This window comes from Camellia sinensis, chromosome 1 (assembly GCF_055761805.1).
Source record: "Camellia sinensis isolate YWXY chromosome 1, ASM5576180v1, whole genome shotgun sequence".
NCBI classification, from domain to species: Eukaryota; Viridiplantae; Streptophyta; class Magnoliopsida; order Ericales; family Theaceae; genus Camellia; species Camellia sinensis.
This window is the reverse complement of record NC_138961.1, coordinates 48,589,247-48,617,246: the sequence shown is the minus strand read 5'-3', so window position 1 is coordinate 48,617,246 and position 28,000 is coordinate 48,589,247. Positions and strand designations below refer to the sequence as shown.

The 28,000-nt window shown below is 39.5% G+C and overlaps 1 protein-coding gene across 10 annotated transcripts in view; it reads right to left on the bottom strand.

Annotated features, from left to right (window-relative positions):
* Window positions 1-12,974: 12,974 nt before the first annotated feature.
* The window catches only part of LOC114262470 (peptidyl-prolyl cis-trans isomerase CYP65-like), a 49,030-nt gene continuing 34,004 nt past the window's right edge, over window positions 12,975-28,000 (bottom strand). Inside the window, exons 2-7 of one of the 10 annotated variants that reach the window (XR_014334392.1) lie at window positions 21,840-21,920; window positions 20,105-20,191; window positions 19,352-19,453; window positions 13,652-13,739; window positions 13,520-13,565; window positions 12,975-13,404 (exon numbers count right to left, since the gene is read on the bottom strand). Coding sequence is in view for 3 of the 10 variants with exons in the window: in XM_082876990.1 (XP_082733116.1) it covers window positions 19,598-19,642; window positions 20,105-20,191; window positions 21,840-21,920; window positions 25,131-25,256 (339 nt within the window). In the remaining 7 variants the exon portion in view is untranslated. Of the gene's footprint in view, window positions 13,740-19,351; window positions 19,454-19,562; window positions 19,643-20,104; window positions 20,192-20,337; window positions 21,921-25,130; window positions 26,392-28,000 lie in introns of those variants that run through there. The other 9 variants (XR_014334380.1, XR_014334374.1, XR_014334386.1 and 6 more) reach the window with 9 other exon arrangements.

Sequence of the window (28,000 nt, the reverse complement as noted above, 5' to 3'; positions counted from 1 at the left end):
ATTCAGCACCAATTTGTTTAGAGTGTAGGAAAAGGCATTAAGGAATCTGTTATTGAACTTCTGGGGCTTGTTTTGGATGTGGGAAGACAGGACATATGGTAAAAGATTGTCCTCAAGTTGAGCAAAATGTTTATAGACCTGCCGCTAACTTAGCTGGTTCTGTTCCAATGACGAGACCTACTACAACAAGGGAAGATGTCAGGCAAGGGATAGCATTTGCACTCGTCTCAGGGAATATGTAGAATACTCAGACTGCTATTTCATGTACCTTTGCCAATTATGAACAAAATACCTATATGTTAATTGACTCAGAACCCACACATTCGTTTGTTTCGAATGGACCATTATTATGTGATAAATGTTTTGTCATTATTGTTTTTGATCCTCGGAACTAATTGCATTTTGTTTGAGAATGATAACGCAGAAATGTGAAATGCTTACGAACGAGTGACAGAATTCGTATGATCAAGAGTATTGATAGATCGAGAACTTGAATTTGTTATTCATGATGTATTGAATACTCAATTTATTTTGAAGACTTCATAGGAAATATTACTAGCGGGATATTTTAATTTATTTGAAAAGCAAGGAGAATTATGAACACCATTTGAAATTAATCTTCAACTGCTTAGGCACATGTGAATTATAGGTGAACAGAATTGTATGAGTCATATGAATGATTACTTCAGTATTACTGTAATTTATATTTGATGCTATGGGATTAATGTCAAAATCCACTTTATATTATTGAATACTTTGGGATATCTTTTGAAGACGATATCAACTATGATGAATAACCGAATTGAACTACGAACTATTGAATGACTGAGAACTGAATTGAACTTCTGTGACAAAGTTGAATAGGAAAGAAACCACTTGGGAAAGAGAAGATGAGACAACAATATCTGGATTTATTTTCGACTTAAGATAACTAAATTTGGAGGACCAAACATCCTAAGGGGGAGAGAATGTGGCAACCACCTCCTTGATTAATTAAGCTAATTATATGATTTGTATTGATTATGTGTTTATATGCCATGTGTGAATTGATATGATTAACAAATATGTATAGGATATGAATTGAACCTATTTAAATCAATAATTTATACAGGTTAGAATTAAATAATTGGATAAGTAATTAGAGCCCAATCCACATTGGAATAATTAAGTTTAGTTTAGTTTAGATTAAATTTGATTATGATGAGAATTAATTTAATTTGAGTGAATTTGACATAATTTAATCTAACCTTATAATTAATCAAGGCTTAAGAAAATTAAAGATTAATTATAAGTCCTAAATCCTACTCATCAATGAGCAAAGAAAAGAAAGAATAAGAGAGAGAGACTAAGTGCATTTTGTAGAGACGAGAAAGCGAACCCTAGAGAACTCAAGAAGAAGAAGAAAGAAAGAAAGAAGAAGAAGAAGAAGAACTAGGCAACATCTCCTAATTCAATTATCTAAGGTAAGAATTTCTTGCTAATTTCTTGAAATAGGGTTGATACACTCATAAGTTTATGGAATTTACGCTGAATTAGGATGAAATCATGTTGAATTAAGAGTGTTTATGATGTAACTTGAAGTAGAATGTATATATGAAGAAGATAATGTTGAAATTAGATGAATGAAACTCATAACATCACATGCATGGCATGAATTTATGGAAATTTTGTTTACACATTTGAAATCTTGCATGGTTCTTCAAATTTGAGGAGAAAACCCCATGAATTTTGAATATGGAACTCAAAATATGCATGGTTTATGATTTTAAACTTTAAATTCAAGAATTTAATCTTTTGCATGGAAATTGAGTTTTGGGTTTTTGTTTAAAGTTAGATATGTTAAATTCAAGTTGTTTTTTAGAGTTATGGGCCTTGGAATACATGAAATTGAAGTTAGATTTTGAAAAGCTTGAGTTCTAAATGCAAAGAGAAATTTCGGACACCATTCAACCCAGAACCGCACATGCGGAAAACAAAACACAACAAGCCAAGCATACTATTTTAATTACACGTGCGGAGCCCACGTGCGGTGGTGGTTCCACCCATGCGGCCAGGCCCTCCGCACATGTGGTTTTCAGGCCGATTTCTGTTTCATTTTCTCTTCGTTTTTCCTACATTTGAGCCTTTATTTGCATAGTGTTAACATGTATTTTCAAATTCATGTGCATGTCATGATTACAGATGGAATTACAGAATGAATAGGAATGAAGTAACCAATAAACCAAGTAAGTTGAAGAACCGACTGAATGAATAGATCGTGTTTTGAGACGTTATGCTTGAATGTGTTGTGTAGGTCACTTACATGAGGGTATTATCCGGCCAAGCACTATGAGTAATATCTTTGTAAAGATATTTTCGTCTTAATGGTGTTGAAAATGCTATATTGTGAAATCTATGTTGTGTTTAGAAAATGTCTGATACGATATGTATTTTTCAAAATGCTAAGTTATGCTATGGAATTTCAAAATGATTATGATATGAAAACTTATGTTTGATAAGAATGAATAAGATTCCCTTTTTGATTATCGAATGTGACACCCATGAACACATGCTTTGATTTTCGAAAATCTCCATTATGTTTATGTTGATCCATAGTGGTCGTTATGTCTACGTCGACCCGTTGTGGTTGTCATGTCTAAGTCGATCAATTGTGGTCATTATGTCTTTGTCGATCCGTTGCGATCGTTATGTATATGTCGATCCATTGGGATCGTTATGCCTATGTCCTCGGTCCATGTGGTCGTTTTGTTAATATTTTATTCAGTACTATTGGGTTATACCACAATGTAAATAACTCTAAATGGTTTGGTGAACTTTATGAATTCTAAATATATATGTCTAATAAATGCTTTGTTCGTGTTAAGAATGTTTTTCTTATATATGTGGAACTCATTCATTTAACCTCTTTACATTGAGATTATTCAGTGAGCTCTAGCTCACCATTTTATATATATATATATATATATATATATATATATGCAGGGGATCAAGCGCAAAAGCAAACTTAGTAGCGTCAACCTGAACTCAGTTTTGTCAAGACAACTTCTGTGCCTCACTTTGAGGTTCCTATTGAGACAAGATTCAAGGCTTCATGGGTGGTTTAGAGTTCACCCATGGCACTCGATCGTGATCAGGTGTGATTAGTCAAGGCGTCTATTCGATGTGAGAATGATCTGCACTGTAGATCGTCGATCCAACGGTCAGATCTGATTGGATGCGATCAAGGGACATGACCATTCAATCAGGTGCATCAAGGCCTATAAATAGGCTACGAAATCAGCCATTTCATTCCATCCACAAAAAATTCAGAAGCATTTCTACAATTCTCTCTCTCTCTCTCTCCCCCTCTTGATTTTGAGTTTTCGATCAAGAGTTTCTTAAGCAAATTTCTTCTTTTCTTATTAGTAATGAAGTTTTGCAGATTTGATTATCAGTGTCTTGGTTTTCTTGATTATATCAAGAGTATTCTGATCTACTGTCATCAATGTAGACGCCAATAGACTTGATCTTTAGATCAGGCTTCATTGTATCCTGGAGGCGAATTTGCTGTAACCCTCTGCACACCTTTTGGTGGATGCAAATATTGTCTTTAGGAAAGTGACTAAGTAATGCGACTTGAAGCATTATATTTCTGTTCTACATAGACAAGTATATCGCCAAGTTTTGAAGGCCCGAAGACCACCAATTGAAGAATTCAAGACGAATTGTTCCAACAAGATGGACTACTAATGACAACAGGCAACCATATCTTTGTACCCACGGCTAGTTATTTGAGAAAGACACTTCTTAGGGAGTGCCATGATACACTTTGGGCAGGACATTTGGGTTGGGAGCGAACACTGGCCTTGGTGAAACAAGAATATTATTGGCCCCAGATGCGTGATAATGTGGAAGAATATATCCGCACTTGTCTCACTTGCCAGTAAAACAAGGTTGAACATAAGAAGAAAGCAGGCTTGCTTGAACCTTTACCCGCGCTTAAACATCCGTGGGAAAGTGTATCACTTGACTTCATCACTAGATTGCCTAAAGTGGGAGACATCAAGACTATCTTGACTATTGTGGATCGGTTCTCCAAGTATGCAACATTTGTAGCTGCCCCAAAGTATGTTTCAGCGGAGGAGACCGTCCAACTCTTCTTCAAGCACATTGTTAAATACTAGGGTGTGCCTAAAAGTATTATTAGTTTCAGCGGAGGAGACCGTCCAACTCTTCTTCAAGCACATTGTTAAATACTAGGGTGTGCCTAAAAGTATTATTAGTGACTGAGATTCGCGTTTCATTGGCAACTTCTGGATGGAGTTATTCAAGCCTCTTGGGTCACAACTTAATAATTCATCAAGCTATCATCCAGAGACAGATGGGCAAACCGAACGCTTTAACTGCATGCTCGAGGAGTATTTATGCCACTTTGTCAATGCTAATCGACGAAATTGGGTGCAACTTCTTGATGTAGCACAGTTATGCTTTAACTCTCAAAAGAGTAGCTCTACGGGCCAGAGTGCTTTTGAGATAGTGAATGGATAGCAACCACTATTGCACCACACAATGGATGGACCTTATGAAGGAAAGTCACCCAGGGCTTGTCAATTTGCCAAGGAATGGAAGAGAAACCATGACATTACTCGTGCCTATCTTGAAAAAGCAGTAAGTAAAATAAAGAAATGGGTTGATGAAAAGAGGAAGCCACTTGAGTTTAGAGTTGGGGATTAGGTTCTTGTCAAACTCAACCCTGAGCAACGCAAGTTCATGAGGGGAAGAGACAAAAGGCTAGTGCGCAAGTATGAGGGACCGGTCATCATTCTAAAGAGAATTGGCAAGTGTGGTTACAAGATAGATGTTCCATCTTTGCTAAAAGTGCACCGATTTTTCATGTGAGTTATTTGAAGCCTTACTTTCCAGACAAGGAAGATCCAACTCGAAATGAGCTGAAACACCAAACCATCACAGCCAAAGTAGGGAAAAGTCTGTTGAATCTATCTTGGCCGATCGGGTGAAAATGGTTTCCAAGAAGAAACAAAGGCAATACTTGGTAAAATGGAGAGGCCTTGGAGATGAAAAAATCAGCTAGGAACGGGAGGCGAACTTGTCGGCTTTTCAAGATGAGATTGATGCTTATTGGGCAAAGTCATTGAGGGCGTCGACCGTTCAAGTGGGGGAGGCTGTCAAGGTGTGCCTATCCAAGGGTCAACACCTTGATGCCACACTCATTTGTGCCCTTTGGAGAACCAAAAACATGCCCAAGAAGTTGTTGGTGCAAGTGCAAGCCAAGGCCCAAGGCATGGTGCAAGACAGCCCACGACATGCCATGAAGTAGCCCATGCCAACAACCAGCCAACAGCAACTTTAGGCCAACTTTTGGAGGGTCAAATGCAGTCTTTTTGCCTTGTAAATTTTTATGAAAATACCTTAGTATTAAAGGTGTTTTGGGTCCAAGTATTATAATTTTTCTCTTTTTGTAGAATTTTTAAAAATCTATTATGACCCCTCAAACATAGTGGATGTTTCCCCTTGCCAACTAGGAAATGGCTTAATGAACTATATTAAGGAGGGGATACCCAAGTGTTGAACCAAACCACTTGTGCCTTTAAAGTACCCCAACCTAGCCAATGGTAAGGCAACTCTTGTAACACTTTTGGTGCGTTGTTCAACTATTGTAATGCCTTTTTTTGATCAATGAAAAGTTCATTTCGCCTTTAAATTGTGCAAAGCTTTTCTAGTGTTGCTTGCTTTAAATTTAGCTTGTTGCTTGCTAATTTGTGACCTGTCTCTAACCTAGTGGCTCATAAACTAACTTATATTGTGGTTGTTTGTCTTTGCAAACACTTTGAGCTTTATTGGCGGGCTAGTGAAGAGAGTTAACTAATGCCACACACACTTGCTTATCTCTTGACAAGGCTTCCGCACAGCCGGTGTGTGACATCAAGCCAAGGCACCGGGTGTACTAGTCAAAACATATGGAATCCCAAGGTGTTGCCTAGAGTATTGCTCGGTCACCGCTGCTCAATAGTGACATGGCTAGACAAAGTGGCCTTTTGCTAGGTCATGATCCTCTGATGCCTAGCATTTGGTCAAGCTAAGGTACTTCTGCTCAACCTCTTTACTGATTAGAAGTATTGTCTGATGCCTCCCTTCCTGGCTCGGTGTCACACACCGACTGTGCGGAAGCCTTGTCAATAGATATTCAAGTGTGTGTAGCGCTAGTTAACTTTCTTCACTAGCCCGCCAAGATAGCTCAAAGGGTTTGCAAAGACAAGCAAACACAATATCGATTAGTTGATGAGCCAATAAGTTTGGAGACAAGCCACAATTTTGCAAACAACAAACTAAAATTAAAGCAGGCAACAATAGAAAGCTTTGCACAATTTAAAGGTGAAATGAAATTTTCATTGATCAAAAGAAGGCATTACAATAGTCGAACAATGCACCAAAAGTGCTACAAAAGTTGCCTTACCATTGGCTAGGTTGGGGTACTTTAAAGGCACAAGTGGTTTGGTTCAACACTTGGGTACCCCCTTCTTAATATAGCTTGTTAAACCGTTTCCTAGTTGGCAAGAGGAAACATCCACCATGTTTGAGGAGTCCTAATGGATTTTTAAAAATTCTAAAAAAAGAGAAAAATTACAATACTTGGACCCAAAACATCTTTAATACTAAGGTATTTACATAAAAATTTACAAGGGAAAAAAACTACATTTGACCCTTCAAAAGTTGGCCTAAAGTTATTGCTGGGTAGACAAGTATGTGGCTTGCTGTGGCCTGGCACTACTGCTGGGCTACTGGCAAGGCTGGTGGCTGTTGCTACAAGCTGCTATTGGTGCTGGCTGGTGCTACAACTGTTGTTGGCTGTTGGCATGAGCTGCTTCATGGCATGTTGTGGGCTGTCTTGCACCATGCCTTGGGCCTTGGCTTGCTCTTGCACCAACAACTTCTTGGGCATGTTTTTGGCTCTCCAAAGGGCACAAATGAGTGTGGCATCAAGGTGTTGACCCTTGGATAGGCGCACCTTGACAGTCTCCCCCATTTGAACAGTCGACGCCCTCGTCGACTTTGCCCAATAAGCATCAATCTCGTCTTGAAAAGCCGACAAGTCTGCCTCCCGTTCCCAGCTAATTTCTTCATCCCCAAGGCCCATCTATTTTACCAAGTATTGCCTTTGTTTCTTCTTGAAAACCATTTTCACCCGATCGGCCAAGATAGATTCAACAGACTTTTTCCCTGCTTTGGCTATGATAGTTTGGCGTTTCAGCTCATTTCGGGTTGGATCTTCCTTGTCTGGATGGTAAGGCTTCAAATAACTCACATGGAAAATTGGGTGCACTTTTTGCCAAGATGGAACATCTATCTTGTAAGCACACTTGCCAATTCTCTTCAGAATGGTTACTAATCCCTCATACTTGCACACTAGCATTTTGTCTCTTCCCCTCATGAACTTGCGTTGCTCAAGGTTGAGTTTGACAAGAACTTGATCCCCAACTCTAAACTCAAGCGGCCTCCTCTTTTCATTAGCCCATTTCTTCATTTTACTTGCTGCTTTTTCAAGATAAGCACGAGTAATGTCATGGTTTCTCTTCCATTCCTTAGCAAATTAGTAAGCCCCGGGTGACTTTCCTTCATAAGGTTCATCCACTGTGTGGGGTAACAGTGGCTACTGTCCATTCACTATCTCAAAAGCAATCTTGCCCGTAGAGTTATTCTTTTGAGAGTTGAAGCATAACTATGCTACATCAAGAAGTTGCACCCAATTTCGTTGGTTGGCATTAATAAAGTGGCGCAAATACCCCTTGAGCATACAGTTAAAGCGTTCGGTTTGCCCATCCGTCTCCGGATGATAGCTTAATGAAGTATTAAGTTGTGACCCAAGAAGCTTGAATAACTCCGTCCAGAAGTTGCCAACGAAACACGAATCTCGATCAATAATAATACTTTTAGGCATCCTAATATTTAACAATGTGCTTGAAGAAGAGTTGGGCAGTCTCCTCCGCTGAAACATACTTTGGGGCAACTACAAAGGTGGCATACTTGGAGAACCGGTCCACAATAGTCAAGATAGTCCCGATGTCTCCCACTTTAGGTGGTCCAGTGATGAAGTCAAGTGATACACTTTCCCACGGACGTTTAGGCATGGGCAAAGGTTCAAGCAAACCTGCTTTCTTCTTATGTTCAACCTCGTCTTGCTGGCAAGTTAGATAAGTGCGGACATATTCTTCTACATCATCACGCATCTGGGGCCAGTAATATCCTTGCTTCACCAAGGCCAATGTTCGCTCCCAATCCGGATGTCCTACCCAAAGTGTATCATGGCACTCTCTAAGAAGTGTCTTTCTCAAATCACCAGCCCTAGGTACAAAGATACGGTTACCTGTTGTCATTAGTAGTCCATCTTGCATCCAAAATTGGCGAGTCTTGCCCATTTTGACAAGGTTCATAAGATTCTCTGCGATAGCATCCTTGTCTAGATGAGCCTTGGTTTTCTCCTTGATGCTGGTTGAAATGGAAGTAAGTAAACATACATGATGGCACACAGTAAGCTCCGCCTTCCTATTTAGTGCATCAACAACATGGTTGGTGGCACCAACCTTGTATTCTAAGGCAAAATCAAACTCTGCCAACTTCTCTTGCCATCATGCTTATCGTGCGCTTAGGTTGGGCTGTGTTAAGAAATATCTAACCGCCGTGTTGTCAATCTTTACAACAAACCATGAGCCCAAGATGTAGTGCCTACAAGTCCTTAGACAATGTACTACTACAAGCAACTCTTTCTCATGAGCTGGATATCTCCGCTCGGCATCATTGAGCTTCTTACTCTCATAGGCAATTGGGTGACCATCTTGTAAAAGAACACCGCCCAAAGCAAAATCAGATGCATCAGTTTGTATCTCAAAAGCTTTACCTCAGTCAGGTAGAGCAAGAACAGGGTCTTTAGACATAGCTTCTTTCTAGGCTTAAAAGGCTTGTTGACACTCTTCTGCCCAAACATATGGCTTGCCCTTCTTTAGCAACTCTATTAATGAGGAAGCTAGTCTTGAGTAGCCTTCAACAAACTTGCGGTAATAATTAGCTAACCCAAGGAATGACCGCAACTCCGAGACATTAGCAGGTGGCTGTCACTCTTGAATAGCCTCGACCTTCTCTTGGTCCATTTGGATGCATCCATGCTCAACAATGTGCCCTAGGAACTTAATCCTCTCTTGGGCAAAAGAACACTTCTCTAGCTTGACATAAAGCATGTGCTCTCTTAACTTGGACAATGCTTTCCTGAGATGTTCCACGTGCTCTTCTAAAGTGGAGCTATAAATCACAATGTCGTCCAAGTATACTACCACGAATTGGTCTAAGTACACTTGAAAAACTCCATTCATCATGGTGCCAATGTTGCTGGGGTATTGGTCAAGCCAAATGGCATGACTAAGAACTCATAGGAACCATAACACATGTAGTTTTGGACTCGTCCCCCTCAGAAATTCTTACTTGATAGTACCCCGATCGAAGATCTAGCTTTGTGAAATACCTCGCTTTGCTCAATTGATCAAATGAATCTATAATTAGGGGAAGAGGATACTTGTTCCTAATGGTCAGCTTGTTGCGTGCCCAATAATCCACACATAAGCGAAGACTACCATCATGCTTCTTTTGGAACAAAACTGGTGCACCAAATGGGGCCTTGGATGGCCTAATAAAGCCTACTTCTAATAACTCTGTAAGCTGCTTCCTTGATTCATTCAACTCAGGAATAGCTATTCTATGCAATGCACGACCTGGTGGCTTTGCCCCTGGCACCAACTCAATTGCATGATCCACACCTCGGCGTAGAGGCTACTCTTTAGGCAGTTGTTCTGGTATAACATCTGCAAATTGCCTTAAGACCTTATTGACTGCAGCTGGGCAGGAGTAGATTCAAGAGCTTTATTCAACTTCAATGCGGCAACCCAAGTTTGTTCACCATGCCTAACACCCTTCTTGAGTTGCATAGTTGAGGCAAACCGGTCACTGTTGTTGGTGGCCATAGCAGGAATATGACATGGCTTATCCCCCATGACACACATACTATTAGAATAAGACATGACTACCGTCTTTGTGCTTCTCAAGAAATCCATCCCAAGGATGGCTTGGAAGTCATCCATAGGTACTGCAGTGAAATCTACTCTTCCTTCCCAAGTGCTGACCTTCAAATGAACAGATTTTGCAACCCCATAGATGGGTTGCACTGCTGAGTTAGCCACCTTGATGCAACTGCATCCTTTTCTAAAGATAGCTTAAGTCTTTCAACTTCAGTCCCAACAACAAAATTATGGGTGACCCTGGTGTCAATCAAAGCACGGAGGGGTTTCCCATTGAGCTTTACATCCATAAACATCAAACCTTTGTTAGAGGACTTCCTCTTGTTCAACTTGCCTGATGATTCCCCACTATACATGGGTTTCTTCCCTTTGCCATCGTGTTTAGACTCCACAAGTTGTTTAGGATCTGAATGCTTGCCCACTTTGTCATTCTTGCCATTCTTCTTAGGCCTCCTTGTAGAAGCCTTCTTTTCCATCGTATTCATCATATGAAAGGCTTCCACTCTAGAGCCAGCTGCTTTAAAACCCTTGCCACTTCGCCTAGATTGCACGTCTTCTTCCTCGCTATCATTGTCACTTGGTTGAGAGACATGGTCAAGCACCGCTGCTAGAGCATTCAAGGCACGCTTTTGTGGACATTTAGATAACCGATGTGGCCCATTGCATAAGAAACAAGAGATAGGGCCTTTTGCTTTGCTTGTAGAAAACTGTTGAGGGGCTTTTGCCTTGTCACCATAACTCTTTTGTTGCCATTGTCCTCCACCTGAATGGGTTTTGGATATAGAAGTGTTGGCTCCCCCACTCTTAGGTTTGCCATGGCCTTGGGACTTTCCACCTCCCTTATTCTTGCGCGAGGAACCACTGTCCCGTTGCTTAGGTTCGGCGTAGTCTGTAAGGCACTCAGCTACTGCTTATGCATGGGCTAAATCTTGTACTTTTTACCTTTGGAGTTTAACTATTGCCCATGGCTTCAATCCCTCAAGAAAGAATAAGAGCTTGTCATTCTCTAACATGTCTTTGATGTCTAGCATAAGCCCAAAGAATTGTTTCACATAATCTCCTATAGTGCCAGTGTGCTTGAGATCCCGCAAAGCACGCTGGGAATTATACTCAACATTTTCAGGGAAGAATTGGAGCATAAGTTCGTGCTTAAGCTGCTCCTAAGTCTCAATTGTGCATAAACCGCGTTGCATCTCATCATGTTTAGTCCACCACCACAACTTGACATCATCGGACGAATACATTGTGGCCATAAAAATCCTTGTCTCCCCAACTTCGACTTTCACAGTTTTGAAATGTTGCTCCATATCAAAGAGAAAGTTGTCTAACTCCTTGGCATCTCGGGCGCCACAGTAGGCACGAGGCTCAGGCACACACACCCTAGGGAATTCCATGCCACCACCAGGTGCGGTGCCAAAGGCACGGGTAAGAACAACAACCCAGCCACTAAGATCTTCAATCTCTAGCTTGAGTTCAGTGACAACATCCTCCCAATCTTGCCCTTGAGTAAGGCCATGAGTTTGCTCAAGATCATGAACTCGTGGCTCAAGGTTGGCTAATGAACCTCCCAAGGTATCCATATTGTCCATACACTGCTCCAAGAGCTCAACTCAAGATCATGAACCCGTTGCTCAAGGTTGGCTAATCATACACTGTTCCAAGAGCTCAATTCTCTCCCTTTGCGTGGGTTGATGGTCGCCAGGAGCATCCATTTAGAAAGCCAAGAATAGAGAAAGCCAAATAGACTGGGCTCTGATACCAACTATCGCACATCGGCTATGCAGAAGCCTTGTCAAGAGATAAGCAAGTGTGTGTAGCGCTAGTTAACTCTCTTCACTAGCCCACCAATAAAGCTCAAAGTGTTTACAAAGACAAGCAACCACAATATAAGTTAGTCTATGAGCCACTAGGTTGGAGACAAGCCACAAATTAGTAAGCAACAAGCTAAATTTAAAGCACGCAACACTAGAAAAACTTTGCACAATTTAAAAGCGAAATGAACTTTTCATTGATCAAAAAAAGGCATTACAATAGTTGAACAACGCACCAAAAGTGCTGCAAGAGTTGTCTTACCATTGGCTAGGTTGGGGTACTTCAAAGGCACAAGTGGTTTGGTTCAACACTTGGGTACCCCCTCCTTAATATAGTTTGTTAAGCCATTTCCTAGTTGGCAAGAGGAAACATCCACTATGTTTGAGGAGTCATAATGGATTTTTAAAAATTCTACAAAAAGAGAAAAATTATAATACTTGGACCCAAAACACCTTTAATACTAAGGTATTTACATAAAAATTTACAGGGCAAAAAGACTACATTTGACCCTCCAAAAATTAGCCTAAAGTTGCTGCTGGCTGGTTGTTGACATGGGCTGCTTCATGGCATGCCATGGGCCTTCTCTCACCATGCCTTGGGCCTTAGCTTGCACTTGCACCAACAACTTCTTAGGCATGTTTTTGGCTCTCCAAAGGGCACAAATGAGCGTGGTATCAAGGTGTTGACCCTTGGATAAGACCTTAACACTTGACCATGTGCTAGGGGATTAGAGTATCGTGACCCGGCAAAAGGCCGCTTGGTTGAGCCAATGGAAGGGTCAAGCCACATAACCGAACAAGGGTAGCCAAGCGATGCTCTAGTCCAAGCCTTGGGATTCCACATATTTTGACTCGTCCACCTGGTGCATTGGTTATGCCTCTGCTTAGGCTAGGCACATATGACCCCAATAATCTAATTAGGCGATGTGGCACCTCTGAGGGCTAGCCACGTGGAGACTACATCTCTTAGGTAGGGGTAACATGGTGCATGTGGGGCCTGCCACATGTGAGGGTGATCTAGGTACAAACACAAAGCAAAAGAAAATAAAAAATGAAGAAAATATGCATGGAAAATTGTAGTTATACCATTAACCTCTTAATGAGAGGAGAAAAAAAAATCTGTATTTTCTCATAAAAATTTCTAATAGAATTTCTGACTGGATGCATGGTATTGTACAACCAACAAATACAAATGTAATGAACAGAGTAATTCCAAATCTCTCTTTCTTTTCCTTTTTCTCACTCAAACGATCATGTTTCACTGCTAGGCTACACCACCTCTAGGTCACGTTCAAGTCTGAAATATGGTAAACAACGTGGGAAAACCTTACCAAGAAGAAAAGTCTTTACATTCCCTCATTGCTACACCTAATTTCTTTTTCTTTGCTACAGCAGTTGCCTGCATATCAGTCAGTAGCAGCAGATTCAGCCTGTACATTTCTCACCTTCAAGTACTTGCCAACACCACCACCTACAGATCCAGATTCACTTGCTCCTTTTCCTGCATTGCTGTACCATGACCCAATCTTGTCCTGAAATGTAACAAATGAGAAAACGTGATTATTTTCAAGGAGGAAAAAAAAAAGAAGCTTAAAGTTTCTATTAATCTGAAATCAAAGGGACTGAAACTAAAATTCTCTTCATCACCAGCATTATTCTCATCTTTTGCTTTCACTGGCTCATCTTCTTCTTCCTGCAAAGAAACAATAATAGTAGAGAAGACCGTCAGGTGTCTACCTCCAAAAGATGACAAACAAGGTAGCAATTGGAACTATCTACTAGAGAATTATGGGCACATCTTTTAGGAGACAGCAGGCATACATATTGGTACTTTTTTGTGCCTTGTTTCCTTCTCCCTCATGCAATGTGTAGACACCCCATTTTTGACCGACCTCAAGACTCAGACGTCACCAATTGAGCGCTTGGTGATGTTGCATGATGTGCTCATTCAGAAGTTTCGGAGTTGCGGCCGTGAGCCCTGCCTCCGGACTCCCGAACCCTTTTCTGTGCCTTGTCTCGGTTTGCGAACCAGACTCGGTTTTCTCTGTTTCTTTTCCTGAGGGGAGGGAGAGGTCCTGTAGACCATCTCTCAATGTCCGTAGGCTACATTTGGTGGCCGTAGGCCATTTTTCCCATTTCGGAGTCCGGTTCCCGGTTTTCGGAGCCGTCAGGCCGTGTGCCTCGGTTCGGGACCGCTTAACCATCTCCTATTGCTCTGATTTTTGGCATACTTCCTATTTGCTCCCTTTTGAGGGACACTGGGGGCTGAGAAACCCACTTCGAGGTCGAATGCCACTTTCGGTGCTTAACAGCCCATTTTCGGGACCTCGAACTGCGTGTTTTGGCCCCGGAACGTTCGTTTTGCAATGGTTTTCGTTCATTTTTGGCAGGTACCTCTGTTTTATCACAGGGAAGGTCACTGAAGGGTGGGAGGCCAGCAATTGTTACAGCAACCAGTTATCTCTCCTTCGGAGCCTCCCGGCGCCCGTTTTCCCAACTTCCGGGCTAATGTTGAACACCTTGGAGTTAGTGTTGCCAACTTTCGACCACATATCTGTGATCTACACACTTGGGAGGACCCTAAAAGTTCATGGCCGGCCACTATTTTTGATCAATCGGCCACTTCTCCTAACCGAGACCTTTTCTTGAGGGAGCTTGACCCTTTTGGACCTTTTTTTAGCTTCTCCAAGAAGCTTGACCTCTTTTAGCTTCTCCAAGAAGCTTGACCCCTTTTTTTAGCTTCTCCAAGAAGCTTGACCTTTTTGTCTAGCTTCTCCAAGAAGCTTGAACCTTTTGACCCTTTTTTTAAAACTTCTCCAAGAAGCTTGACCCTTTTGAACCTTTTTGTTTAGCTTCTCCAAGAAGCTTGACCCTTTTGACCCTTTTGGCTAGCTTCTCCAAGAAGCTTGAACCTCTTGACCCTTTTTGCCTAGCTTCTCCAAGAAGCTTGGCCCTTTTGCTCCAAGCTTCTAAGAGAAGCTTGGCCCTTTTGGTCAAAGCTTCCAAGAGAAGCTTTGCCCCTTTGGTTTCTCTATATAAAGAGAACCTCTCCTCCCCTTTAGGGGGTTAGAAAATTGGTTCTTCAAGCCTCAAGAGACAAATCCTCCTCCATCTCTCTCATTTTCCTAAAAAGCTTCAAGTCCTACACCACCATTTACACTACAACACCAAGCTCTACCACCACCACTCCATTCCAAGAGCAAAGAGAGGAATTCCAGCAGCTAAGAGGCAACAAATTTGGCCCAAGAAGCAACAAAAGAATTGGTCTTCAAGGGTAAGTTGCAATTTCCCCTTTTTGGCCCTTTTCTTGGATCTTTTGCAAGTCATCCATGCTTTTTGCTTTGAGCTCCGGCAATAACTGAAAGTGGCCTTATTTTGAGCTCATTTTCATGTCTCATTAAGGGCTCAACCCTGTTTGAGCCCTCCATATGCCACTTGCTTCAATACCCTTCGTAAATACCGTTTTCTTGCATGTTTTGTTAGCCCACCATGCTTTTGTTTTTGGTCGATTTGCAGGCCTAGAGATAGTCTTATTTTGACCTTCTTAACATGTTTCATTAAGGGTCTTTGGCCATTTGTGGAATATTTTGCATACCTCATGTTATAGCCACTTTTGAGCCTAATTTTGCATCGCATTTCTAGCATGTTTGTATTCTGTTTTGGCTGTTTTACAGTTCTGGAAATATGCTTATTTTTGGTCCCTCTTCAATGTTGTAGAAGGGAATTTTTCAGTTTGAGCATTGCATATACCACTTGCCTCTTTGGCTACCTTTTGGTTCGTTTTCTTGCGTGTTTAGTTAGCCTACCATGCTTTTGTTTTCGGCCATTTTACAGGCCTAGAGATAGTCTTATTTTAATCTATACTTCATGTTTCATTAACACTTTTTTTCTGTTTGGTGATTATTTTGTATACTTCATGTTATAGCACCTTTTGAGCTTTGTTTTGCATCACATTTTTAGCATATTTGTATACTGATTTTGAGGCTGCCATATACTGTAAATGTTCATATTTTTGGTCCCTCTTCAGTGTTGTAGAAGGAAATTTTTCAGTTTGGGTTTTTCTTATACCACTTGCTTCATTACCCCTCTTTTGCCCCCTTTTCTTGCATACTATTTTTCCCTTACCTATGCTTGCTGTTTGGCCATGTTTATAACTGTGAAAGTGCATCTTTTGGGACTGTCTAGCTTTTGTCTTTGCATTGCATGTCCATATTGTGCATGTTTAGCATAGCTATAGGTCATTTCGGATGCCTAATGTTGCATTTCGGGACATTTCCTTGCATTTCATGTCATTTCGCCTCATCCCGGGGCTGTTTTCCCCTTGTTTTGTTGCTGGAATTCCATTAGCATGCTTGCATATCATTTTTGCCATGTTGCATCACATTTAATCATTGCCTCAGTTTGCGTGCCCGTGTGCACGCATTTCGAGGCACCTCATTTTTTTATCCGACGGCATCCTATGTGAGTGTGGCTGAGGCTCACTCATGTTGGTATAAGCCCATATCATGTTTCCATATCATTTCATCGCATTCTGCCATTGCCTCGGTTTGCGTGCCCGTGTGCACGCATCTCGAGGCACTTCGTTTTTCATTCATCGGCATCTTATGTGAGTGTGGCTGAGGCTCTCTCATGTTAGTATAAGTCCATTTGTCATTTTCCATGTCATTTGCATTGCGTATGCACCGCCTCGGTTTGCGTGCCCGTGTGCACGCATTTCGAGGCACCTCATTTTCTGCCATCGGCATCTCATGTGAGTGCGGCTGAGGCTCTCTCATGTTAGTATAAGTCCATTTTGCATTTTCCATGTCATTTGCATTGCGTATGCACCGCCTCGGTTTGCGTGCCCGTGTGCACGCATTTCGAGGCACTTCATTTTCTGTCATCGGCATCTTATGTGAGTGTGGCTGAGGCTCTCTCATGTTAGTATAAGTCCATTTGTCATTTTCCATGTCATTTGCATTGCGTATGCACCGCCTCGGTTTGCGTGCCCGTGTGCACGCATTTCGAGGCACCTCATTTTCTGCCATCGGCATCTTATGTGAGTGTGGCTGAGGCTCTCTCATGTTACTATAAGTCCATTTTGCATTTTCCATGTCATTTGCATTGCGTATGCACCGCCTCGGTTTGCGTGCCCGTGTGCACGCATTTCGAGGCACTTCATTTTCTGCCATCGGCATCTTATGTGAGTGTGGCTGAGGCTCTCTCATGTTAGTATAAGTCCATTTGTCATTTTCCATGTCATTTGCATTGCGTATGCACCGCCTCGGTTTGCGTGCCCGTGTGCACGCATTTCGAGGCACCTCATTTTCTGCCATCGGCATCTTATGTGAATGTGGCTGAGGCTCTCTCATGTTAGTATAAGTCCATTTGTCATTTTCCATGTCATTTGCATTGCGTATGCACCGCCTCGGTTTGCGTGCCCGTGTGCACGCATTTCGAGGCACCTCATTTTCTGCCATCGGCATCTCATGTGAGTGCGGCTGAGGCTCTCTCATGTTAGTATAAGCCCATTTGTCATTTCCATGTCATTTCATAATATTTTGTCATCACCTCGGTTTGCGTGCCCGTGTGCACGCATTTCGAGGCACTCCTTTTTTATCCGTCGGCATCCTATGTGAGTGTGGCTGAGGCTCACTCATGTTGGTATAAGCCCATTTGTCTTTTTTTCATATCATCGCCTCGGTTTGCGTGCCCACGTGCACGTATTTCGAGACATCTATCATCGCCTCGATTTGCGTGCCCGCGTGCACATATTTCGAGGCACCTCATTTTCAGTGCATTCTGTCATTTTCTCAGTTTGCGTGCCCGTGTGCACGCATTTCGAGATATCTCATTTTCATACCATTGTATATGTTAGGATTGCATCTTAGTTGCATTTCACGCATATCATGCATATTGCATCGTGTCCGGAATATGAGTTAGCCCGGGCACGGGAAACGAGGTATGTTTCGTACTCCGAGTGACGGAATGTGTCTCAATTCCCCAGTCACCAACACTCCGGATTATCCATGATGGAGTTAGGTTTTAGCTGTAGTTTCATGTGCATTCATCCTATATTGAGTTGTGCATTTCGACTCCTCTGCCATCATGCCTCGGTATGCGTGATTGGTGGCACGAGGATCGAGACATGCATATATTTGTGCAAATACATTGCTATGCCCCTTTCTTGCTCTCTGTTGCAGCAAAATCAGGAATCAGCAACTTTCCGGGACTTGGCACGCTTTTTAAAAAATAACAGGTGTAAACAGAGGCTAATTGGGGCATTCCGGTGGATTTCCGCGCAAGACAGTCCGGACATGCATCATCCACCAGAAGCAAGGCAGTCCCTGGCTTGCACGCCAGTTTATTTGCTTTCTAGTTAATTCATTAATTAATTAGAATTCTGTAATATTTCGGACTGTAATATTCTTTTATTTTGGGGACTGTAATATTTGGACTGTATTATTTATTCGGACCCTCCGAGTGAGGGCACAACTGTAATAAGTGTGCGTGAGTGTGATGTATGTCTTCCAACCCCACGTCTTTCTCCCTTTTATTTATCCGCTTACGATGGTTAGATTAGGGCATATTTAAATTAGCATACAGTATGACAGCATGTTTGCATTCATTCATCTGTATTGCATGCACCGGGCTCGGCGCATCATACTAACTGCATTGTACTTTCAATTCCAAATTGAATACATGTTAGCTGTAGCATTTCATATGCCATCTTAGAATAGCCGAGCCTACTATAGTTGCATTTTGCATGTGTGGCATTAGACATTTCTGTATATTTAGGATTCACGCATGATTTCTAATGTAAATTCTGTTTTGGCTTGGAGTACTCGGTGAGTTTTATGCTTTAGCATCCTTGCATGCGTGTGAGTGACTGCCATGAATAGCATGCTTACCATGAGGCTATATGCTTATCTGATATACCTGCCTGAATGCCTGTGGGTGGAGGTCGGGTTATCTGAATTGGAATAAATCATCAAATGTTTCAAGCCTACCTGCGGGTAGCAAACCCTTTTCAAAAGCAAGCATGAAATGTTTTGTTCCAATTTGGGCGACTCGGTCTATACTTATATGCTGTGCGCATCACATAGTAACCTAGGCTAATAAACCGGAATAAGAACTCACAATGTTTTCAAAAATTGATATCATGGTTAGTAGAGGCCGGTCTATGACCGGGCGAGCGGGGGTGCTCACGAAGTGACCTTCCCCAATCGTACCCAAGTTCCCGAGCCGAGGCAACTTTGGTGATGACGGACACGTGGCCTTTTGGCACCGAGTCAGGGTTTCCTAAATTTCCCAAAATAAAATATTTAGGTGGCGACTCTGTATCTGGCAAAGCAGTCCATGTTTGGCACTTCTTTCAAAAATCTGTTTTTCTCAAAAACGATTTGCCAGATTTGGACTCTTTGGTTCAGACTTAGAACCATGACTACGAAAGTCGAGTCCGAGCTGTAGCGAGGTCCCCCGCGGGCTTGTTACACAATGCAATTTCTTTTCCTATCTCAGTTCCAAGCTCCTTCAGCATCTATTTGATATCCCCAGAAACATTTATGTTATAGGTTGGATCTGAGCTCATTTTCATCAATTCTAGCACAAAGAAACCAAAAAATATGATCATGAGAGGAGATTTTAAAAATAAAAAGAAAAGAATAAAAAGAAAATATGGTTTTATAACTAATAAAAGAAAAAGACTCACCTTCATCATCGAGTTTCAAATTATTTTTTACATGATCAAAATCCACGAGAACCCACCCTCCTATCAAGTGCATTAGGATTCTGCAGAGCACACCCAAAAATTCAAGGATAGCGTCATGAAAATTCGTAGTGAAAAGTGAAGTACAAGTATTCAACACAACCAAGTATGTTACATGGACTCGAAAACAGGTGTCGAGTGTCAATATGTGTCTAAGTGTTGGATTAATATATCCAAAGACAACAGCACATGGCTAAATTTCTTAAATACTAATTTTAAGGACAAAATAATGTTTATAAATTAAAATAGAGCAGTTCATGTATTAAATTGAAATCTTATGCAAAGTTATATAGTAAATTCAACTATTTATATATACTTGTTGGGTGGAATCGGTGGATGTCCAACATGTACAACTAAGTATATCAAACACATATCTCATACCCTTTCCAATTGTCAAGTGTCCAACATGAGTACTTCACAAAATTAGAAGAGTTCATGTAACATAGCAGCCAACTAGAAGACCACATGCCAAAGCTACTAATTACCTGAATTGTTATAAGATCTTCTCTAGTGAATGTTTCATCAGTGAGAAGCTCCCAATTCTTGGTTTTGATGTTTAATTCTTTGATTGCCTATGAAACAAAGGTAAATGGAAGAGGTGTAGATCACTTACATAGAAATTACACATAAAGAACTTAGGAGGAAAGACCACTAGCATTGATGATCAATAAATAAGCAAACAAACCACGTAGCAGAAAATATTTCTTGTAGTCCTTACAATAACAATGTGTGTAAATTCAGTAAAAAATTTGTTCAATATTGGGCAATGATATTCACCTACAGAAAAATAAAGAAAAATGGGTTGCAATTAATTACAACAACCTTACAATCCATTTGCCCTAAAACACAATACCACAAAAATTGTAAGGTGGAAATTTCCATCATAATTAATTTATTACAGCAAGATTACTGTTCATGCGCAAATCCTAGCATATCTATTACATTTTTCAGAACAATTAAAATAATCTTCTCCAGACGCCATTCTTTTATCTTTCATGACATAAATGTTACTATCAAACATCACAATAACTTCAATATTTGTTTCTCTCCCACCCCCACCAATCTTTTTGTATCACTATTATTTTCCCCTTGACAAACTATCCTCTTTCTTCAAGAAGTCCCCTACTCTTTTGTTGTACTTTTTCCTTCTGGAACACATCATATTTTTCCAATAGAAAATGAGAACATGATGCCACCAGGAGACCATGTCTTATTTGGTTCCAAAGTCAAACAACTAAAAACTAATCTGGTCATTGGAGACATCAGTTGCAGAAAGAAACTACCAAGAAGAAACTTTGACTACAACATATTACTCACTGATTATCAAGCTCCAATTCCCCTGATTCAATACTCATGCATTAGTCCTACAACTGCCCCACTAGTCAAGAATATGTAACAAAGTCTGCTAGAAAAATACAACTTTAATGAAAGGAATTGTTGAAAACTACTGGATTATTCAGCATATTAGAATGACTTAGGGGCCTTTTGGGAAGTGGGTTATAATCCACTTCCCAGATTATAACCCACTTCCCTCTCTCACAAAAAGCAGCTTTTAACCATCTTTCCAAAATAGTCCTTAATCATAAGAAACACTGTATTAAAAAACCCCACACACAAACAAGTTATGAGCTAGTCCACACTCTTCCAAACAAGCTCCAAGCACCAGAGATTTGGTCAAATAAAATCACTTTCAAATATAAACAAATGATCCACAAACATTGGCAACTTGTCAACATCAAAGATCAGTAAATAAGGATATTAATTTCACTATCTTTTCTCCATACCACACTCGTGAATGATCAATGCCACATCTTCAAATTCCCAATGTCAACAAATGTTTGCACCTTGTTGAAGAAGCTACTCAACCCAAATCAATTCTATGTGCAACAATTTTGTCACGACCCAAACCCGCCCCTATGGTTTTAGCATCGTAACCGGCCAATAATCCTTGGATTACCAAAGGCCTCTTGACAGATTAACATATAGTTAGGGGCTGCGGAAGCAAATATACAAAATATACAAGGTCCAATGAGCTGTTATGACATATATGGGACATAATAGCTTAAAAATTTTATAAACTTACGAGTGAAGTCAAAAGGTATAATATTTACATATCACACTTAGGCGTACATGCCAAAAATCTTGCCCACAACTTAACACACAAATATAGTCTAATATGATTACAAAAAAACAACCACAAAACTTGACTTCATCCAGAACCTCCTCGAGAGGCGCAAAGGTTGGCTGACAAAAACTAGAACATAGGCCGTCAACTCTGGGCCTGGTCATGTGCTTGCTCACCTACATACATAATATAAATAGTGAGCGGAAGCCCAATGAATAATAACGGAGTAAAGGATTTTAATGAATGAAGTCCATACAGATTCAAAAATCATAATTCAGATTCGTATTCGTATTCTTGTTCAGATGACATACAGAAATCATAATTCATGTTTAATCATACATGGTACATCCATTAGCACTAACAAAACAGATGCAAAACATATGGTGGTTATGAATTACCAGTTCCATTAAGGAACCTCCGGATCCGAGTAATAGAGAATAAACATGCTGAGCCCCCTAATGGAGCCTCCGGTACGGGTAACAGAGTGCAGACATATAAAGTTCCATAATAGAACCTCCGATACTGGGTAACAGCTAATAGGTATCACATGATGCTAAGGATGCCGCGAATACGTTGTCAGAAAGTCGACAATCATTCATTGTACAGAACATATCATTTCAGAAAATAGATCTTAATTCATCATACAGAAAATAAATAAAGTTGAATATAACTTTACTAAGTTATTACTCACTGTTGGCTTCGAGTGCACATAGACAGAGCAGACTAATCGGATGGTCTACGGCACGTGACCTACATGAACACATAACAAACACGCACCTGAAACACACGTTCGAATTGTACATAATTTACCTTATTGTTCTGAGCGAGTTTCTAGCCTTTAACCTCATTTTGTAGTCTTAATCATGGCCTAAGAATGCCTAGGATGGAATGAGGATACAAAAATGCATTTGAAAACATTTTCCAAAACTTGCTGAAAACAGGGTCCACGCTCGAGCGTGGCTTTCCTCGCTCGAGTGGACTGTAAACTTTGGAAAAAGTACTAGTTGCTTGTTTTTTCACGCTCGACGGACGCTCAATCCACGCTCGAGTGCGAGACTCAGACCCTCGCTCGAGCGTGACTTATGTCGCTCGAGCATGCTGCAAAACATATGAACTTCTGGATACATGCATTTCACGCTCGAGCGTGAACTCCTACGCTCGAGCGTGGATGCAAATTCTGGAAATTCTAGATTTGATCTCAAAGCTTCAAACTCAAACCAAACACTTCAAAACTCAACATTTTGCGGCCAAAACTTTAGGAAACTCATAGAAACTCAAAAAACAACATGTTTTAAGAATCATTTCAAGAAATCATGGCCCAATGACATGCCAATTGTACAAAATTTCAACTTAAACTTTATGAATATTCAAGAACATAACATGCATGAACTCTCTTGTACTCACTCACTTCAAAACATGATCGAATTTGGCAAATTGATAGAAAACATGGCGAATTCCCAAAATATAAGTGAGATGAACACATGCATGAAAGAATTCTTTGAAATCATGCTCAATTTGTGAAGAAATGAACATGCATGTGAGAATTCTCATGAAAACAACTTCAAACTCCATGACATGGACATGCATGCATGAATTGACTTAGCTTCCTTAAATTCTAGCTCAAAACCCTTATGAATTCACCTATTTCGTTAGTATTCAAATACTAAATGGCTTAATTTCAAGATTGAAAAGCTGGGCTCTTACCTAGGCTACTCAATTGAGCTTTACTTAAGCAAAATCTTGAGCAATTCCTTGAATCCAAGCAATGGCCTTCTCTCCCTCAAGTTTGATCTCAATTCCTTAGCTTCACCTTCTCTCACGTTTATGTGTGTGTGAGCTCAAGAATATGTGTTGAATGGAGTAGAAAAATGGATGAGTGGAGGCCAAAAAGGTGCCTTATGTAGGCTTACCTAAAGATAAGTAATTAATGTTAAACACATGGGCTTCAATTTAATCTGTTTAAATCATTCCAAATCGAATTTCAATTAAACCTACCAAAAAATTCTAAAAATCCCAATTAACACATAAGTCAAGTCAATTTCTGAAACAGATGCCGGTAAGGCCTTCGATTCACAGAACAAAGCATAAACATAAACAGATCTTCCTACGACAACAGATATAGACACAAATAATGCAACACACACATGCAATTTAATTCAGAATTTCGTCTTAATTACTTATTAAGCATAATTAATCATGGGTTAGCGCTAATCATGGGTTGGGATTGTTACAAATTTCTCCAAAAGCACTACGCTAACAAATTACCCTTGTCGGCTAGGAAAAGTATAAAACAAAAAAAAATCCATAGTACGCTTGCATCTCAAACCATACTTATGGGATTATGTTGCTACATCCAAATTCCAATTACTAGAATTTCAATAGAGAACGAAACAATTTGCTTAGAATAAAGATTAATCAAAAAAACAAAAGCAAACTAATTCAAATAAATTAAAAATAAATCAAAACTAATTAACAAAAGCCAAAGCCAAGATATCCCAATTATTTATCATTTTAATAAATTTAATAGTGTGATTATCAATACCAAATAATTACTCTTCAAAAATAAAATGCATCTAAAAAGTCTTAAAATTTTATATTATCAAAACAAGGGATAAATAAATTAATTAATCAATTAATTAATCGTGACTTATGAGTAAATAAGCTCGCTCAATAGGATCTACTAGTAATTATTCTTAAATTTTTAATGAAGTAATCTCAATGTTTCTATTATGAGCTATGTCTATGTTTTACGTACATAATTTTAGTTGGGGAAATAGCCCATCAGTGGATGGTGGCGAAAAGAATTACATATTAATGATAAAATTTTCAAATTTTAATTATTAAAATTATAAACTTTTCCAATAGCATGTAATTATTTTTTAAAACCCCACTTGATTTGCAATTTTCTGATTTTAGTTTGGGCAAAATTACACTCACTTCCTATGATGTTTAAAAAAAAATACAGTTAGTTTAATATTTTTGACATAATTACGCTAAATATCCTTAGACACATAATAGTTAAGTGTTTTTTTTTTTATCAGTAATTTGTTAGTCATATAAATAAATAAAAAAAGATGATAAATATTTATACAATATCTATCTTAATTCCAATCACTAACTGTATTTTCTTCAAACGGTAAGTCTAATTTACCCTAATTATTTTTAGCACCAAGATACCCCTTATATATATATATTTTTTTCTTCTAAAAATTACACCTCATAAATTGCCTGTTGGGATTTGTCTTTGTAGTTTGATATATTTAATCAAACCAATTACAAAATTAGATGTCGTAGACTCGGTAAGGTACTACCAGACAAAATAGAAAAACAAAAAAACAAACCTATATAGAGAACGAGAATATGGCTCAGGAAAGAAAAAAAACTACCTTGTAATGTGAGAGAGCTTTGCACAGCATTAGAGAGTCCGGATCCTCTGCCGTGTTTTCCTGCAGGGGTTCCCTACCATGGTCCAAAATGACGTCGTTTTGGTGTTTTTTATTTTCCTCTCTCATTTCCTTTTGCCCCTATTTTCTTCCCTCATTTGAAAAGGCCTGAACTCATTTTGACTAAGTGTAAAAGCCTGAACTCATTTCCTTTCAGTTTTCTCAACAAAACAAACAAACCCTTCAAACCCAATCATCTATATATATACACACACGTATGTTTACATATGTATATATATATATATATATAAAATCATAGATTCAGTGAAGAGCTCTGTTGTCCCAAATGGAGCTAGAAGATTCAACAGAGTCTATATATATAGGATATTGAGAAGAAGAAGGGAATAGAACAATAGAGTAAATGGGGGTCGTTTGATTCACAGCCGCTTCAAGATCTCCGCCGCGTCAAATCTCCAATATCTGAGCTCCACTTGCATCGACGCCGTCTCTCAGATCGGTTTGTCTCACAGATCTATAATTTATAGATCAGTTTGTCGCTGTGTCTCGCAGTGGCGATCAAGCTTCGCTGGAACCAAAGAGATTGTTGATTGAAACAATGTTTTGAAAAGGGAAGAACGAAGCTTTAAAATTCACACAAATAAACCAGAATTTAGAGATGTTTGAGAGCTTAGGGAGAAGAAAACAAGGGAAACCCAACAAGTAAATCATCACTCAACAGCTTCAATGGTCTTTTTCTTACTTTCAACAGATTTTTTTTTTGATTCTCCGTTGCCTCGCTTCATCACCGTTGTTGTGGTGTATGGCTTAGCTCTCAACAAAAATGGGGAGGGGGGGAAACGTCAAAACGACGTCATTTGGACCATGGTAGGGAAGCGCCGCAGGAAAACACGGTAGAGGATCTGGACTCCAGCATTAGATAGCAAAGAATTGTATTTAACACTACCCCTCTCTTAGTAAGTGTATTAGATAGCGGATAACTGTATTTAACGCTACCCCTCTCTCACTAAGCGCCAAACCTAACCAGCAGAATATCAACATATTCATAGAATGTTTTTGAGTCCCTTGATGTCATTCTCATTCTGCTATTTTGTAGAAAGTAGTGACCACACAAGACATTGCATTGGTTGGCACGAAGGTTTGGGTTGGGTCAGAATTATTTTAATCACAAAAAGATAAAATAGATTAAAAAGTCAACAAGATAAAATGTTACATCTAAATCATAATTATTTAATTTTTTCTCTCATAAAAGTCAAAAAAAACCAAAAAACACATCCCAAACGAGGCTTTTTAGCCCCGAGCTAAAATAGCCAAAAAGTCAAAAAGCCAACCTACATCCCAAACGAAGGCTATATATATATATATGAAAAATCAATCAATGGATTAAAAATTCCTAGCCACGTTATTTTGACAGATTAGATTAGATAAAATTATGAGTGCGGTGAAATTGAGTGAGGAGATTAATAATGTAGTGGTATTAAATTAGAAATATAAGATAATAAAGTGTGTTTTTGTAGTAGTGTGGTGGTATTAATTGATTGGGAATAAACATATCAAATTACATAATTACCCTTCTTTCATTGTAGTATCATTGAAACTAAGGGACAAAATGGTTTTTTTTTCACCATCAATCCCACCTCTCACCCATCTTTGCTAATCCACCCATAGTGGTGGACTACTACTCCTATTGTAGTGTTAATCCCCTTATAACTTTTCTAACCAAACATGTTACGAGTAGGGTCCACCTCACTCATAGTCCAATCCTTCTACTCATGGAGGCAAACAAACATCACAAGCAATTAATCAATTTCAACTTAACTGTTAGCATCAGAGATGAACTCAAAGGATAAGCTCACCAGAATATTGAATCGACTGCGCATCGCCAACTTGAATTTGGCAAGAAATAGTCCACACAACAATATTGTTAGATAAGGCATCAGCAGCACAAACAATGTCATATCATTGATTCAAAAGGTCAAATTCTGGGGCCATATAATTACAAACAATTTCAAAAGAATGGGTCACAATGAGATTTCAAAGAACCTCATGTCTACATCGATCTAGAACTCTAACTCAACTCAACAAAATAAAGCCTCGTCCCAACTACTTGGGGCCGGCTACAAGAATCCTATTTTTGTCAACCAGCTCAATTAAGGGCCTTGAATTCAACTATAAATCAATCTATGCTAAATATCCTTTACAAATAAACAAGTGGAGCAGTTCCTCCCTGCGCAAAGGAGTTGAAAGAATAAATTCACCAAATAGTTAAATGCACTGAGCAGGTTTGATGGCAGACCTGAATTTCACAAGCATTAGTTTTCTAATTACACTAAATAAGATATAGATACAACTTGAGAAAAGGTGAAAAATTAAAGAACACTAAGGCCGTATTTTGACTCGTCCATCGGATTTGGGCCGATATAACACTCAACGAACAGCTGGCCCTAAACTAAGGTGGTGACTCGGGCTGATATAAGTTGTTGCTACAGATTCTAGGGCTGATATATATGTACAAATTATGTGCTTTTTTTTTTCTTTTCTTTTTTCTTTTTTTGTAAATGGGCTTGCTCCAAACCAAAATATGTGTTCTATTTTTGTTTAAGGGTAAATTATACTGACACCCTAGATTTTTGTTTAATACAATTACCTCCCTCACATTTGAAAAATTACATTCCCCTTCCTAATCTAAAATTTTCATTTTTATTTCTAGATTAGATCATTTAATCTACATATATTTAAAAAATATAAAATTTGTATAAATTTTTTTTTTTAAAAAATCCATTGAATACAACAAAATAAGATATTATATTTAATTTTTTTTTTATTTTTTGTATTTGGTGAATTAAAAAAATCAA